The following is a 12,973-nucleotide window of genomic DNA, read 5'->3' on the forward strand; positions in this document are numbered from 1 at the left end:
GGAACCACACGCTTGGGTCTGAGCAGCCAGCAGCTTATCACATCTGGTGATCAATCCTTCAAAGATTCCTCCTGAAGTCTGGATTTATGGAGGTCAAATGGATTCCACCTGGAAGGGGCTTCCACTTCAACTCATGACATGGGGAGAAGGCTGTTTCTCTTCCAGAAGGAGGCAGTTTTCATGGCATTGAGATGTCCTCTGACTTATTTCCCACCCACCCACCCATCCACCAAGTTCTTTGTAAAAGGAGTAGGGGGAGAGGAGAACGCCTGCAGCCTCCTGCTCACATTCCTAGACACCGACTCACTGAGCCCGCCGCCGCTGGAACAGCAGAGCTGTGTGAAATGTCAAGAGGAGTTATGCTTATGGGCTCCCTGGCCTCGGTCTCTTTGTGGCTTGTATATTCTTCCATCAGTACTATGTTCATCACATGGAAATCAGAGGGTACAATTAAAAGATAATTTGCTAGTTCCAGACTTAATTTGGGGCCCCCTTCGTGCCTGACTGAATTACAGGGGAACATAATAGATTTTTGGTGAGAAATAGTTGGCTTTGTGGCTGGGAGAAGGAGAGCTCCCAGCTCTCCAGCTGGACAGTCCTTTGAGTATCCTGTATGTTGTTTCCCCACTTCCAGCCTACCTCACCTCTTCTGTGGCTCTTGTGTGGCCCCTAGGCCAGGATCCTGACCTCCTCAGGGTTGGCTCAGGAGTTTAAACTCAACTTGAGACCCAAGGAAAACAGAGAGCCCTCTGCAATCTCATAGGGTTGAAAAATGTTGAAGCTTGGAGCTATTTAGAGATCTAACCAAGGCCCAGACAGAGACAGTGACTTGCTGAAGGCCACATAGCTAGCCCACAGTAGTTGTAACGACAGTCTTAATGATATTAACGGCTAACATTTATCAACTCTTAATGTGTTCCAGACTGTGCCAAGGGCTTATATGCAGTGCATTGTCACATTCAAACCCAGACAGTCTGGCTGTGGGCCCAGGCTGAGCTTCAGTGTAGCATGGTATAGTCTATAATGTCTAGTCTTGGTTCAAATCCTGGCTTCACTTCTCATATTTATAGCTGAGTGACCTCAGGCAAGTGATTTAACCTCTCTGTACTTTAGTTGCTTTATCTGTAAAGAGAAATCACAGTGCTGTGGAATAGTGTGAGTTAAAATTCATTCATACAAGTAGTGCTGCAAGCAGTGCTTAATGTAAGGTGAGAAGCTGTTCAGGGCTTACTTTCCCTGGCTGCCTCTGGGGCTAGAGTGTGGTGTCTTTGTGGTAGTAGACAGATATGGCTGAGCCCACACAAACGCCAAGAGCTGCTCTTCACCATTAGAGGCAGTAAACAGAGTGGTGATTGAGCTCTGTGGCTCTAGAATAGAGCCCAGCAAGCTATGACCCAATCCCTATTTTAATATGGCCTGTGATTCATTGATTGATTTTGTTTTTTGGTTTTTTTTTGAGATGAAGTCTCACTCTGTTGCCCAGGCTGGAGTGCAGTCACACGATCTCACTCACTGCAACCTCTGCCTCCCAGGTACAAGCATTTCTTCTGCCTTAGCCTTCAGGTAACTGGGATTACAGGCACACACCACCATGACTAGCTAATTTTTGTATTTTTAGTAGAGATGGGTTTTCACCATGTTGGCCAGGCTGGTTTCGAACTCCTGACCATCAGCCCACCTCAGCCTCCTGAAGTGCTGGAATTACAGGCATGAGCCACGACGCTCAGCTAATTTTGTTTTTTTAGTAGAGACGGGGTTTCTCCATGTTGATCAGCTGGTCTCAAACTCCCGACCTCAGGTGATCCACCTGTCTCAGCCTCCCAAAGTGCTGGGATTATAGGCATGAGACACAGTGCCCGGCCAGCTGTTTGTCTTGAGGATAGTGACATAACCCCTCAGAACCTATTTCCTAATATGTTAAATGAGGCTGATGACATTTACCCCACTGGCAATTTAAATATGATGGATAATAGATGCTAAGCACTTAACACAGGGCATAGAACGTATTAAGTGCTCAATAAATGGTAGCTTATTAACGGTATTCAAACCAATGTGCTCTTACGGCATGCACTGTCGTCCCTATGTCCAACTGGTGGAATGGGAAAAGGCTCCCTTGTAACCCCATCTACCATCTTTGTCACACACTTTCCTGCCATGGTTTGCAGTAAGAGATAGAAGCTGCAGGGTTACTTCTGGCTCTTTACAATGGAGACAGGGGTATGCCTGGTGAGGGAGAGCTGATGTTGTCACTGTCCTAAATCCAATGGTGGTCTGAGTGTTCTGGATTCCTCTGGCAGCCTTGCTTTTTCCCTTATAATCCTGCAGGTAGGGAGACAAGGGCTTTCTCCATGGTAGGCTCTGGTTTGGTCATCCTCACAACTGGGGCTCTTCAGGCAGGCTCCCATTCCAGATACCTAGGCTTATCAATCCCTCTAGGCACCCCAGGCCTTCTCCCTCATGCCCCATTTTTTAGTTTGAGAAGCATGGTTATCATTGAACATAGATGGTGTTCTGCATGTGAATACCCAGTGAATAGTGAGTGAATAAGAGTAACCTTGGCTCCATACTATTTGCAGAGGGCTTTGAAAATGACTTTTCTCCTTGAAGAGGCAGAATGAAGCCTGGTAGTGGGAGAGCTCCAGCTCTAGAGACACATGGGCCTACATTTAAATCCCAGCCCTGCCACTGACTCCCTTTTTGACTTTGAGTGAGTTACTTAATCTCTCTGTACCTCACTTTCCTTGTCTGTAGAGTGGGAATAATTCCTGTCTCAGAGAAGTAAAAGCGTGCATATAGTGTTTGGTACATGGAGATAAATCAGGTGTAGGTTAATTCTCTGGGCTTTGTTTCCTTATTTGCAACACAGCCCTGCCCTGGAGTGGAAGTGGCACCTCCCATTGGTCAGTTTTTGAGGCTGTCCCCAGGCCAGGCAAAGAGAGGGAATGAATGGGTGCCCTAGTGCCAGGACAGAGCAGATGTCAGCTGGGAGCTAGGATGGCTCTCTGAACCTGCCTCTCCTACCAGAGGTCCCCCCTTCAGTGTGTCTATGCCTGGAGCTGGCATCCTCTGTTTTTTTTTTTTTAACCTCCAAGCAGAATTACTGTCCTGTAGGCAGCTCCTCTGCGTCAGGACATTTCCCTTCTATTCCCCTCTAACATTTCCCCAGATATGTTTCCCCTCTATCCTGCTTTACCCTTCCCTGAGCTCAGGATGGACGCTCAGTCAGTCCCAGTTATTGTCTGCAGCGCCAGCCTGCAGCCTCGATCCAGCCCAGCTCCACCCCTTACAGGCAAGGTCTGTTTCCTAACAGCTGCTCCAACCACACACCTCGGTTCTGCGGGAGCCCCTCCTCTTCCTCCATCCCTCCCTCTTTCAGGGGTGGGACTGTAGAAGAAGGCTAACTTGACAGTAGCGCTTCTTTCTTAGCTAGTCACCGGCCCCAGCCTGAGAATGCCAGTGTGTGTGTAGTCTCTGCAGAGAGGTCGTTTTCTCGGAGTCCAGAGGGGCCGCCTGAGCTACTGAGAACCAGGGAGGAGCCATCCCAGCCATGAGCCCCTGTGGGAATCTGCTGGGGGGCCAGTGGCCTGGAGTCCTCAGGCTCCTCCAGCTGCTCCGGAGGGAGAGGTGAGCTCAGGGTAGCCTGCCTGCAGCCAGAGGTGCTGGGAGCCCTCGGCCTGTCATGGTAGCCATCTACAGCCAGCCTGAGGCACTCCCAGACGGATTTGCAGCTGAGCCTGTTTATCTGGTGTGGGAAGAAGATGGGGAGTTATTTGTCAGTCCCAGCCTACTTCACCTCCAGAGACCCATTTCGGTGAGTTGGTCTCCAAGTTCCCCTCTCCATCTCCTCTCCTGGCCCCTGGTCCTGAGGGGAGGGTGGTCTCCCTAAATCTGCTTCTCACTTAGTCCTTTACCATCGCGAAGCCAGTAGAGGTTATTCCCAAGCAGAATTGGCCTGGTAAGGTACCCCCATTATGTTATAGAAGTGGTGAGGGGAGGGATATGCCCAGCAGGAATTTCTTAGGGAGCTCCAGCTCCCTTTCTATCCCAGAAAAACCTGAAAGAACCTCCAAAAGATGCCACTGACCTGCCCATTCTAGGCGTTACTGCTTCCGGGGGGAATAGCACAAATAGAGTGCTGTTTCTAGCTCTCACATGTCTTACCTGCGGGCCATGCTGCCTGTCCAGGAATTTGTTCCAACAAGCAGGATGGGCAGGTTTTGCCAAACTGTGGAAACTGACAAGGCCTGGGTGTGGGTAGCCTGGTACACAGTAGGCATCTTAAAAACATTTGTTCTCTTAATGGGAGGCACATTTGCCTCTGGCTTTGAAGGGCTTCTGAGCTCCCAGGTAAATACAGTTGCTGGGGGAAAGACCTGGGCCAGTGCTTTTGAGACTGGAGCAGTAGTCTTTGGGTGTTCCTGAGCTGCTGGGCCAGCCCCCTCAGCTTCTCAGTCCCTAGGCCGGAGTACCTCCAGGAGCCTCTCTCTGTGGGGTTTCTCAGAGGGCTATGTGGAAACTCTACCTCTGACCTGGCTTTCTTTGCTCATTGCCCCACTCTACCTCCCATAGAAACTCCCCAGGGGGTTTCTGGCCCTCTGGGTCCCTTCTGAATGGAGCCATTCCTGGCTAGGGTGGGGCTTGTTTTCATTCTTTGGGAGCAGCCTGTTGTTTCAAAAAGCCTGCCTCCCCCTCACCAGTGGTCCTGGTCGACTTTTCTCTTCTGGTTTCCCTTAGCTAGGTCCAGTGCCCAGATCTTGCTGCTGGGATACTAGTCAGGTGGCCAGGCCCTGGGCAGAAAAGCAGTGTACCATGTGGTTTCATGGAATGAGTGGACCCTGGTAGAGTGGTGGGAAGTGTCTGGACTGGGGAAGGGGGAAGGGAACTGGTCCTCAATGCTGACTCTACCAAGCACCGTGCTAGACACTTTATCCTTTAATCTCTCAACAGCCGCCAAAAGAGATTATGTATCCCCATTTTACAGATGAGGCAACCAGTTTCAACAAAGTTAACATGTGGAGCCTCACTCGGTAGCTTTTTCTGTTTTCCTTTCTCTTATCCTTCAGAGGGCTGCAGGTTTGTTTTCCTCTCCTAGCAGAGAGTAGAAAAAGGGATAGTTTGCCTGACTTATTGAAGGGACTGCAGAGATTATTTTCTAAAGAGCCAATGGAAATTGATCTTGAGTTTAGGAGAAAGGTTTTTACCATGTGGAATCAAGATGCCAAGTATCTGCCTGAAGTAGCCACATTTCAGGTCCTCATTAATTTCTCTTACTTTTAATCTTGGAAAGGCAGCTTAGGGGAAGGGTTGTTCTTTTAGGAGTCAGGAACTATACCCCTTTTACCCTTGGAGAGGCAGGGAAGCCAGGGAGGACACACCTTCTCAGGAGCTGGAGCTAGAGCAGATAGCGAACTGTCAACTGTCAACTCTCAACCTGAACCTTTAAGGGCCAAGCCACCAATGCCACCCAGGTCCACCTGTCTTTTGTCTTGTTCTGTCCCAGCCTTTCTGGAGAACCTGATGACCTTGCCCCCACACCGCAAGCTCCGTCTGTCACCTAGCTGGAGTCTGGGGGGTACTGAGTGACTTTCTGTAGATATTGTACTCTCCCCTCCCCTAAATAAGAGGTCACATGCCTGAAGTCACTTTTAAAGAGATAGCTGGCACACAGGGCTCTTCCCACCCCACCCCACCCCACCCCCAGGAGGGACCGCCCAGACCCTCTGCTCTCCCAGGTATCTATCAATTACCATATCACTACCTGGTCAGAAAGCTATTTCTGCCATTAGCCCCTCCCTCTTTTATTATAGGGTGTCTTTAAAGGCTCCTCTTTGGGCCTCAATTTTGTCATTGGCAGAAAGTAGAAGCTAGACTTCTTGGGCTCCTGAACAGGGTCCTTGCTGAATTCTGTGGAACAAATTAAGTCCTTGACCTCAGGCCTCTTGGGGAGTACAAAGTCTATAGGAGTTCTGGGGCTGTGGTTGCAAAGAAAGTGATGCAACCAGATTCCACAGGGACGTGATCAGGCGTGACATGTGAGGGAGGAAGAAGGAGCAAGGGAATGAAGAATACCACTTCTGTGTCCCATACACCCCTGCCTGACAGGCCATACATACTCAGCAGAAATGCCCTGTCTTCCCTACCCCCGCTATCGTGAGGAGTGAGATGCAATTACCACTGTGCTTCCAAGTAAGAAAATACCTTAAATTGGAATTTACAAAAGACGTAAATTAGGGAGTGGCTTTTCTTTGACATCTTTAAAGCAATTTTCTTTTTATAGAATTTCGCTTCATGTCCAACACTGATTTAATGAGCTTGGGTTTACACATTATCTCTTGAAGAAAACAAATATATCTTTGTATTCCAAAGCAATCCATGTTTAAAGGAAAGAAATTATGCTTAACTCTGCCCTGCTTCACAGTAACCTTTGTCAGTTTCCTTAGGTCCTCTGGGACTCTTTTTCTCCTTATCTGAAAAATGAAGGGCTTGGATCAGGTGAATGATTCCCAACTCTGCAATGTATGTGGCTCCTCAGAGGCACACAAGCTCTTTTCCATTATTTTCCAAATAATAGAGGCCCTGTCTTTAACTGCAGTACAACTACACAAATTACTTGAAACTACAGGCTTCCTGGTTTTTGGTTGGAAATGAATCAGTGCACTCTAGCAATACTTACTTCTTGCTGTTCAGAGGCTCATTGTGTGTTTGGTTAATTTTTTAAAATAATAAAAACATATTCCATAATAATTACAGCTTAATTGTCAGACTGTTTCAGTCTATAGGATCTGCAGGAAGGAGGAGTAATAAAGGGATTTTTGACTGAGCTCTTATGGAGCAGTAGGCCCCTGTCATATCTGCCCTTCTGGGCCCTGGGGAAAAGTTGGCATCCCCAGTTGTGGTGCTCTCCGGGTGCCCTCAGGCTATGGTGGAGGGAGCTTCCTATTCTCTCCTTCAGCCCAGTCAGTTCAGAGGCTAAGGGTTGAAAGAAGCTTGTCTACAACTGGCTGCTCACTAGGAGGTTAAGGGATGACCATCTAACCAGGCCTTCATCAGGACATGGGAGGGTTTATGCTTTACATGTGTAAATCCACTGCAATAATGACTGGTTCTCTTACCCCATAAGGTTGAGAATTTACCTGTAAACATTTTTGTCAGAAGAGTTTGGATGTGAGTGAGGGCTGGGTCTATATCTTATCTCACTTGGCTTCTCCCTGCACGGCACCTTGCCTGCTTGTTCTTAAACATCCTAGATGCACAGTGAATATTTCCTAATTGTTAGGAATCTATTAGAATCAGTTGATTTCAGCGGGGCATGGTGGCATTCCTGTAATTCCAGCACTTTGGGAGGCCAAGTCTGGAGGATCACTTGAGTCCAGGAGTTTGAGAACAGCCTGGACAACGTAGGGAGACCCTGTCTCTACAAAAAATAAAAAATTAGCCAGGCATGGTGGTGTGCACCTGTAGTCCCAGCTACTTGGGAGGCTGAGGCAGAGCCTGGGTGACAGAGTAAGACTCCGTCACTTTAAAAAAAAATCGGTTGATTCTAATTCAACGAATAAATAATTCACTTTAGGACCTTCCTTCTTTACTTACAGAAATCTATTTCGTTCTGGGCCCAGAAGCAGGTCCATATTGCTAGGCATAGGAGAAAAGGGGGTCTGTCTGCAGTTGCCCTTGGCATTCTCAAATTGGGGAGGGAAAGAAATGAACATTAACTGCGTACCTCTGTGAGCCAGGCATCATGAAAGACATCTGTACATAATTTAATTCTCATAACCCCATAAGATATCAGCAATATACAGGTGAGGAAACTGAGGCTCAGAATAATGAAATAACTGGCCTTAGGTGACACAGATAGTAAATGTCAGAGAAGGAATATGGATCCAGATCTTAAAAGAGAAAATCTCAACTGATTATCTTTTTTTTTTCTACTTAAAGAATGAGAAGTGTTTTGTTTTGTTTTGTTTTGTTTTGTTTTGTTTTGTTTTGTTTTGTTTTGTTTAACTCATGTGTTCTCTGCTGACTCAAAAGGCCTCTGTGTGGATCTGGTTTGACCCACTGAACTGACTACCAGGGTTCTGTGCACTTTGTATCTATCTGCCCAAGCCCTCAGTAATGTTTTGGAAGATGAGTTTTGGAGGTTGTTCTTAGGTGTAGCCTCAGCGTATGTAGGCTTCTAGGTGATTTCCTCTGACCTGAGGATTTCAGCTCAGTTCACTCTGGCTCCTCAGGAGAGTGGGATGACTGGTACTTCAGCCCTGGGTTCAGACATCAGCTTTACCACCTCCCAGCTGGGTACTCTTCTACCTATAGCCAGGGAAGATTTTGACTTTCACCTGAAACTTTCAAAAATTGAAAGGTAGAAGAAAAGCCTTAGCTTTGGGAAGAACTTATGGTGTCCATGGCCTCTAAGAATCTGAGGTGGGGCATTTTTGAGTAGCACCTTACATTTCCAGAGTGTGTTCTGGATTCTCTGCTTAAAAGAACAGAGAATGCTAGGGAATTGAACACTGTGAAGTATATGAAGGAGTAGAATTGTGTCATTTAACATTCAGTACTTGGGCTAAAGGAGAAGCATCACGAAGTGTTAACACTCAAAGGGTCTTGAGCTGTCAGGGCTCCAGCCTCCTTATTTTCACAGGCGAGAATCCTGAGGCTCAGCTCTTGAGATGTGCTGTATCACTCCAATGACACAGTATGTGGCTTTGCAGCCAAGCACACATAGCTTCACATTCCAGCTCATCAATTATGTATTGGGCAGCTTTGCAGAATGATTTGACTTTAACCTTGCTTTTCAGTCTTCTATAAAACAGGGATAATCCTACTACCTTGTAGGGTTGTCAGGATCAGAGATAATATTAAGTAAGGTACCTCATGTAGGACCTGGATTATGGTTGGCATTCAATAAATAGTAGATGTTATTGATAGCTAAGCTAGAACTCTGAAGTCTACCATGGCAGCTTCTTAAATGGTCTAAGAACCCAGTTGTATTCTATGGCAAAACACAGCTTAGGGACCCATACCCAGCCCTCCTATCAGCTGTTCACCTTCCGGTTCTTCAAAGACATCTGTGGCAGTGACTTTGGCCACATAGCTGGCTGTGCCCTTCAAAGACATTCCTTGACACAGATGTGTGCACTGGTGACATTGCTTTCCAGCCAGGTGTTCTTCCCAGGAGGCTGGCCTGGCTGTCTTCTGCATGCCTGCACTTGTTTCGCTCCCTGCTCCCTCCCCTGGGCCTGGCCAGAGCTACTTGCAGCAAACAAAAGCAGGATATTGGCAATGGAAAGGAGGGTGTGTTCTGGTGCTCCCATGCCCTGCAGCACACATACCATTGCAAGGGTGTAACAGAGCCCAGGTCTGCATTTGGGTGCAAATATGTCTGCACACAGAAGAAAAGAAGGACCTGGTGACCATGAGCCATGGAACCTTTGTGCTTCCACCTGGGCTACTGGTTCTTGCCACTCCTGCCATTTTCCATTTGGAAACATTTGCTAAGGCCTTGCTCTGCCAGGTCCTTTGCTTGGTGCTGAGTCTACCAAGAGTAAGTGGGATGCTGTTTTTGTCCTCAGGCAGCTAACAGTCTAGTGAAGAAGAAGATGGTTAGGCCAAGCGCAGTGGCTCACACCTGTAATCCCAACACTTTGGGAGGCTAAGGCGGGCAAATCACTTGAAGTTAGGATTTCGAGACCAGCCTGGCCAATGTGGGGAAACCTTGTCTCTACTAAAAATACAAAAATTAGCTGGGTATGGTGGCATGCACCTGTAATCCCAGCTACATGGGAGGCTGAGGCAGGAGAATCACTTGAACTCAGGAGGCGGAGGTTGCAGTGAGCCAAGATAGTACCACTGCAATCTAACCTGGGCGATAAGAGCATAACTCCATCTCAAAAATAAATAAATAAATCCTCACTACTACCTTGAAATTAGGTGATGACATTGCCATTTCATAAATGAGAAGTGAAGGGATTAGCTCAATATCACTTAGGTGGTAAATGGTACTACTAAGATTAGAACCTCAGATTATCTAGGGAAAAACACAGCTATGCATAGAGTTAAGGAGACCTGAGATTATGTGTCCCCTTCTTTCACAGGTGGGGAAACAACCCAGAGAGGGAAAGGGGCTTGTCCAAGGCCATGTTAGCACCCAAGAACTTCAACCTGCATGTCTTTCCTCCCCATTTAGAACTTATTCACATGTATCTTTCATTGAGAGGATTGTGAGCCACATACTGAGAACAGTCCCTCTGCCTCCATCCTCACTGTGTGGTTTTTAGATACTTCACAGCCATACTTTTCAGGCCATACCCAACCCTCAAGACCTTGAAGTTCCCCTTCCACAGGACAAGTAGGAAAAGCTATAGGATGAAAATAGCCATCAGTAGTTGTTGAGCACTCAGGGGAATTGGGCACTCCAGAAAGATAAAGGGATTCTCAGGGTCTTGCTTCTCTAAACTTCCCTAGCTCAGCTGCTTCAGCTCATTCCTGCCTCTCTTCTCTGCCTCCTGCAGTGCTCATAAGTAGTAGAACTCAATGTGGTCTCTCACCTTGTATTGTTAAGTTTTATTGAGACTTTCTCTTCCTCAACTCTTTATAAGCTCTTGAAAGGTGAAGTGGGGTGCCCTGTGTATTATCTTTTATAGTGGCACTGTTTAGCTGCACTTGCCAGGCTAAAGGCTTTCTCTCATACATTAGCTTATTTTCTCTTCACACTAGCTAGCTTGTTGTAATAATAGGATGCTATTAGTTAGATTTTGTCAAAGAGTGAAAGCTACTAAGAGAAGATGTCCAGTTAGTGGCAGTAAGTGACTGATAATGTGAGCTGCCATTACAATGTCATTACCATTTTTAATAATACCACATATTGAGTTTCTGTTATATTAGATCTTTTTTTTTTTTTTTGAGACGGAGTCTTGCTTAGTTGCCCAGGCTGGAGTGCAGTGGTGCGATCTCAGCTCACCACAACCTCTGCCTCCTGATTCTCCTGCCTTAGACTCCTGAGTAGGTGGGCCTGTGCCACCATGCCCAGCTAATTTTTGTATTTTTAGTAGAGATGGGGTGTCACTGTGTTGGCCAAGCTGATCTTGAACCCCTGACCTCATGATTCACCTGCCTCTGCCTCCCAAAGCACTGGGATTATAACTGTGAGCCACTGTGCCTGGTTGCTCTGTATATTTTTAATACATACTATTTCCCTTAATTTTCACATCAATTCATTTTATAGATGAAGAAACTAGGCCAAAGAAGTAAAATATCTTGCCCAGGGTGACATAACTGGTAAGTGGCAGGATCAAGATTCAAACCAAGCAATGTTCAAACCTCTCAGAAGCAAGGATGTGGCCAGTGTGGAAGGCCTTCACAACAAAAATAGGGAAAAGAAGGAACTAGAAGGAAAGAAACGGCTTGGGCTCAGAAGGCCAGGGAACTCTCAGTTGTATGTGTTGGGAAGCTCAGAAGGGAGGAGGAGGTTGTCTGTGCAGGTAAGTCCTGAGAACACACCTGACCTGAGAGGTAGAGCTTCATAACCAGGTGATTAGGGGAGAAAGGAGCCATGGATTTTTTTTTTTTTTTTTTTTAGAAATGGGGTCTTACTATGTTTCCCAGGCTGACCTCAAACTCCTGGGCTCAAGTGATCCTCCCACCTCAGCCTCCCAGAGGTCCTTAACTGGGGCCATAAATAAGTTTCAGAGAATCCTTTTTTTTTTTTTTTTTTTTTTGAGATGGTGTCTTCCTCTGTCACCAGGCTGGAGTACAGTGGCGCAATGTCGGCCCAGATTCAGGGAATTCTCCTGCCTCAGTCTCCTAAGTAGCTAGGACTACAGGCACATGCCACCATACCCAGCTAATTTTTGTATTTTCAGCAGAGACGAGGTTGCACCACGTTGTCCAGGATGGCCTCAGTCTCTTGACCTCGTGATCCACCTGCCTCAGCCTCCCAAACTGCTGGGATTATAGGCATAAGCCACTGCACCTGGCCAGAGAATCCTTGATATACACACTCCTCACACCTAAATTATATACACATTTTCCTTATATGTGCATTTTTCTAGGGGAGGCTTCTTGGCTTTTATCAAATTCTCAGAGGGCTCCAAGACCCAAAGAGGTTGTGAAACATTAGTCTGTCCACTGAAGCAGGCAACACAGAGCTAGTTTCTAGGGCCTTGTTCACTCTGAACCAGCTTCCCTTGGGGAGACATCACGAGGCTGCAACTTCCCCCATCTTGGCTTTAGATCAGACTGTCCATTTTGTTGTCAGTCCTAGGATCCAGGGACAGCCTATGTGGCCTGATTCCAGGGATCCAGGAGAGTTTTAGTTCTTGTCTTGCCTTTCAGGTGTTCAGAGTGCCAGGATTCCCTCACCAACTGGTACTACGAGAAGGATGGGAAGCTCTACTGTCGCAAGGACTACTGGGGGAAGTTTGGGGAGTTCTGTCATGGGTGCTCCCTGCTGATGACAGGGCCTTTTATGGTGAGTGAATCCCTTCCTATTTGCCCCTCTTGATCATCAGAGTCCATTGACGGTGCTTCCGGTTCCCTGTGGCCATTCATCTTTTGGTCTTTCCATCAGCCAGGGCATCTCCCTTTACTTATTCATTCATTCAACCAGCAGGTATCAACTGAGCACCTATTAAGTGAAAGGTAAGATCCTTCCCTCAAAGATTTAATAGTTTAATGTTGGGAGTGGGAGGAGAGGCAGGCAGAGAGGAGACACAATATTGTTGGATAAGGACCTCAAAGGAGAGTGTTACAGGCTGAGAAGAGGATAAGCCTAGGTTGTGTTCAGGGAATCAGAAAAGGAGACTCTGGAATGAGCTGGCAGAGAGAGGTGCTCCTTCTTGTACCTGCTCTGGACAAAGGGCTTTAAGTATAGTCACAGACTTGCCAACCCTCTATTGGAGGAACTATGATCTTTTTTAGTGGGGATGATTACTTCTGGGGACTTCTTCTCATAACTGAGATGAAAACAGTTTTGTTC

General features: G+C 46.9%; 1 protein-coding gene across 15 annotated transcripts in view; it reads left to right on the forward strand.

The window, feature by feature from the left end:
• LIMK2 (LIM domain kinase 2) overlaps window positions 1–12,973 on the forward strand; it is a 66,361-nt gene that overhangs the window by 32,439 nt on the left and 20,949 nt on the right. For 13 of the 15 annotated variants that reach the window (XM_078338560.1, XM_078338485.1, XM_078338492.1 and 10 more), the window contains one exon: window positions 12,331–12,466. In XM_078338560.1, coding sequence (XP_078194686.1) covers window positions 12,331–12,466 — 136 coding nt within the window. Of the gene's footprint in view, window positions 1–3,374; window positions 3,812–12,330; window positions 12,467–12,973 lie in introns of those variants that run through there. The other 2 variants (XM_017979238.4, XM_002743689.7) reach the window with 1 other exon arrangement.

The sequence above is a fragment of the Callithrix jacchus genome, chromosome 1 (genome assembly GCF_049354715.1).
Source record: "Callithrix jacchus isolate 240 chromosome 1, calJac240_pri, whole genome shotgun sequence".
Classification (NCBI taxonomy): domain Eukaryota; kingdom Metazoa; phylum Chordata; class Mammalia; order Primates; family Cebidae; genus Callithrix; species Callithrix jacchus.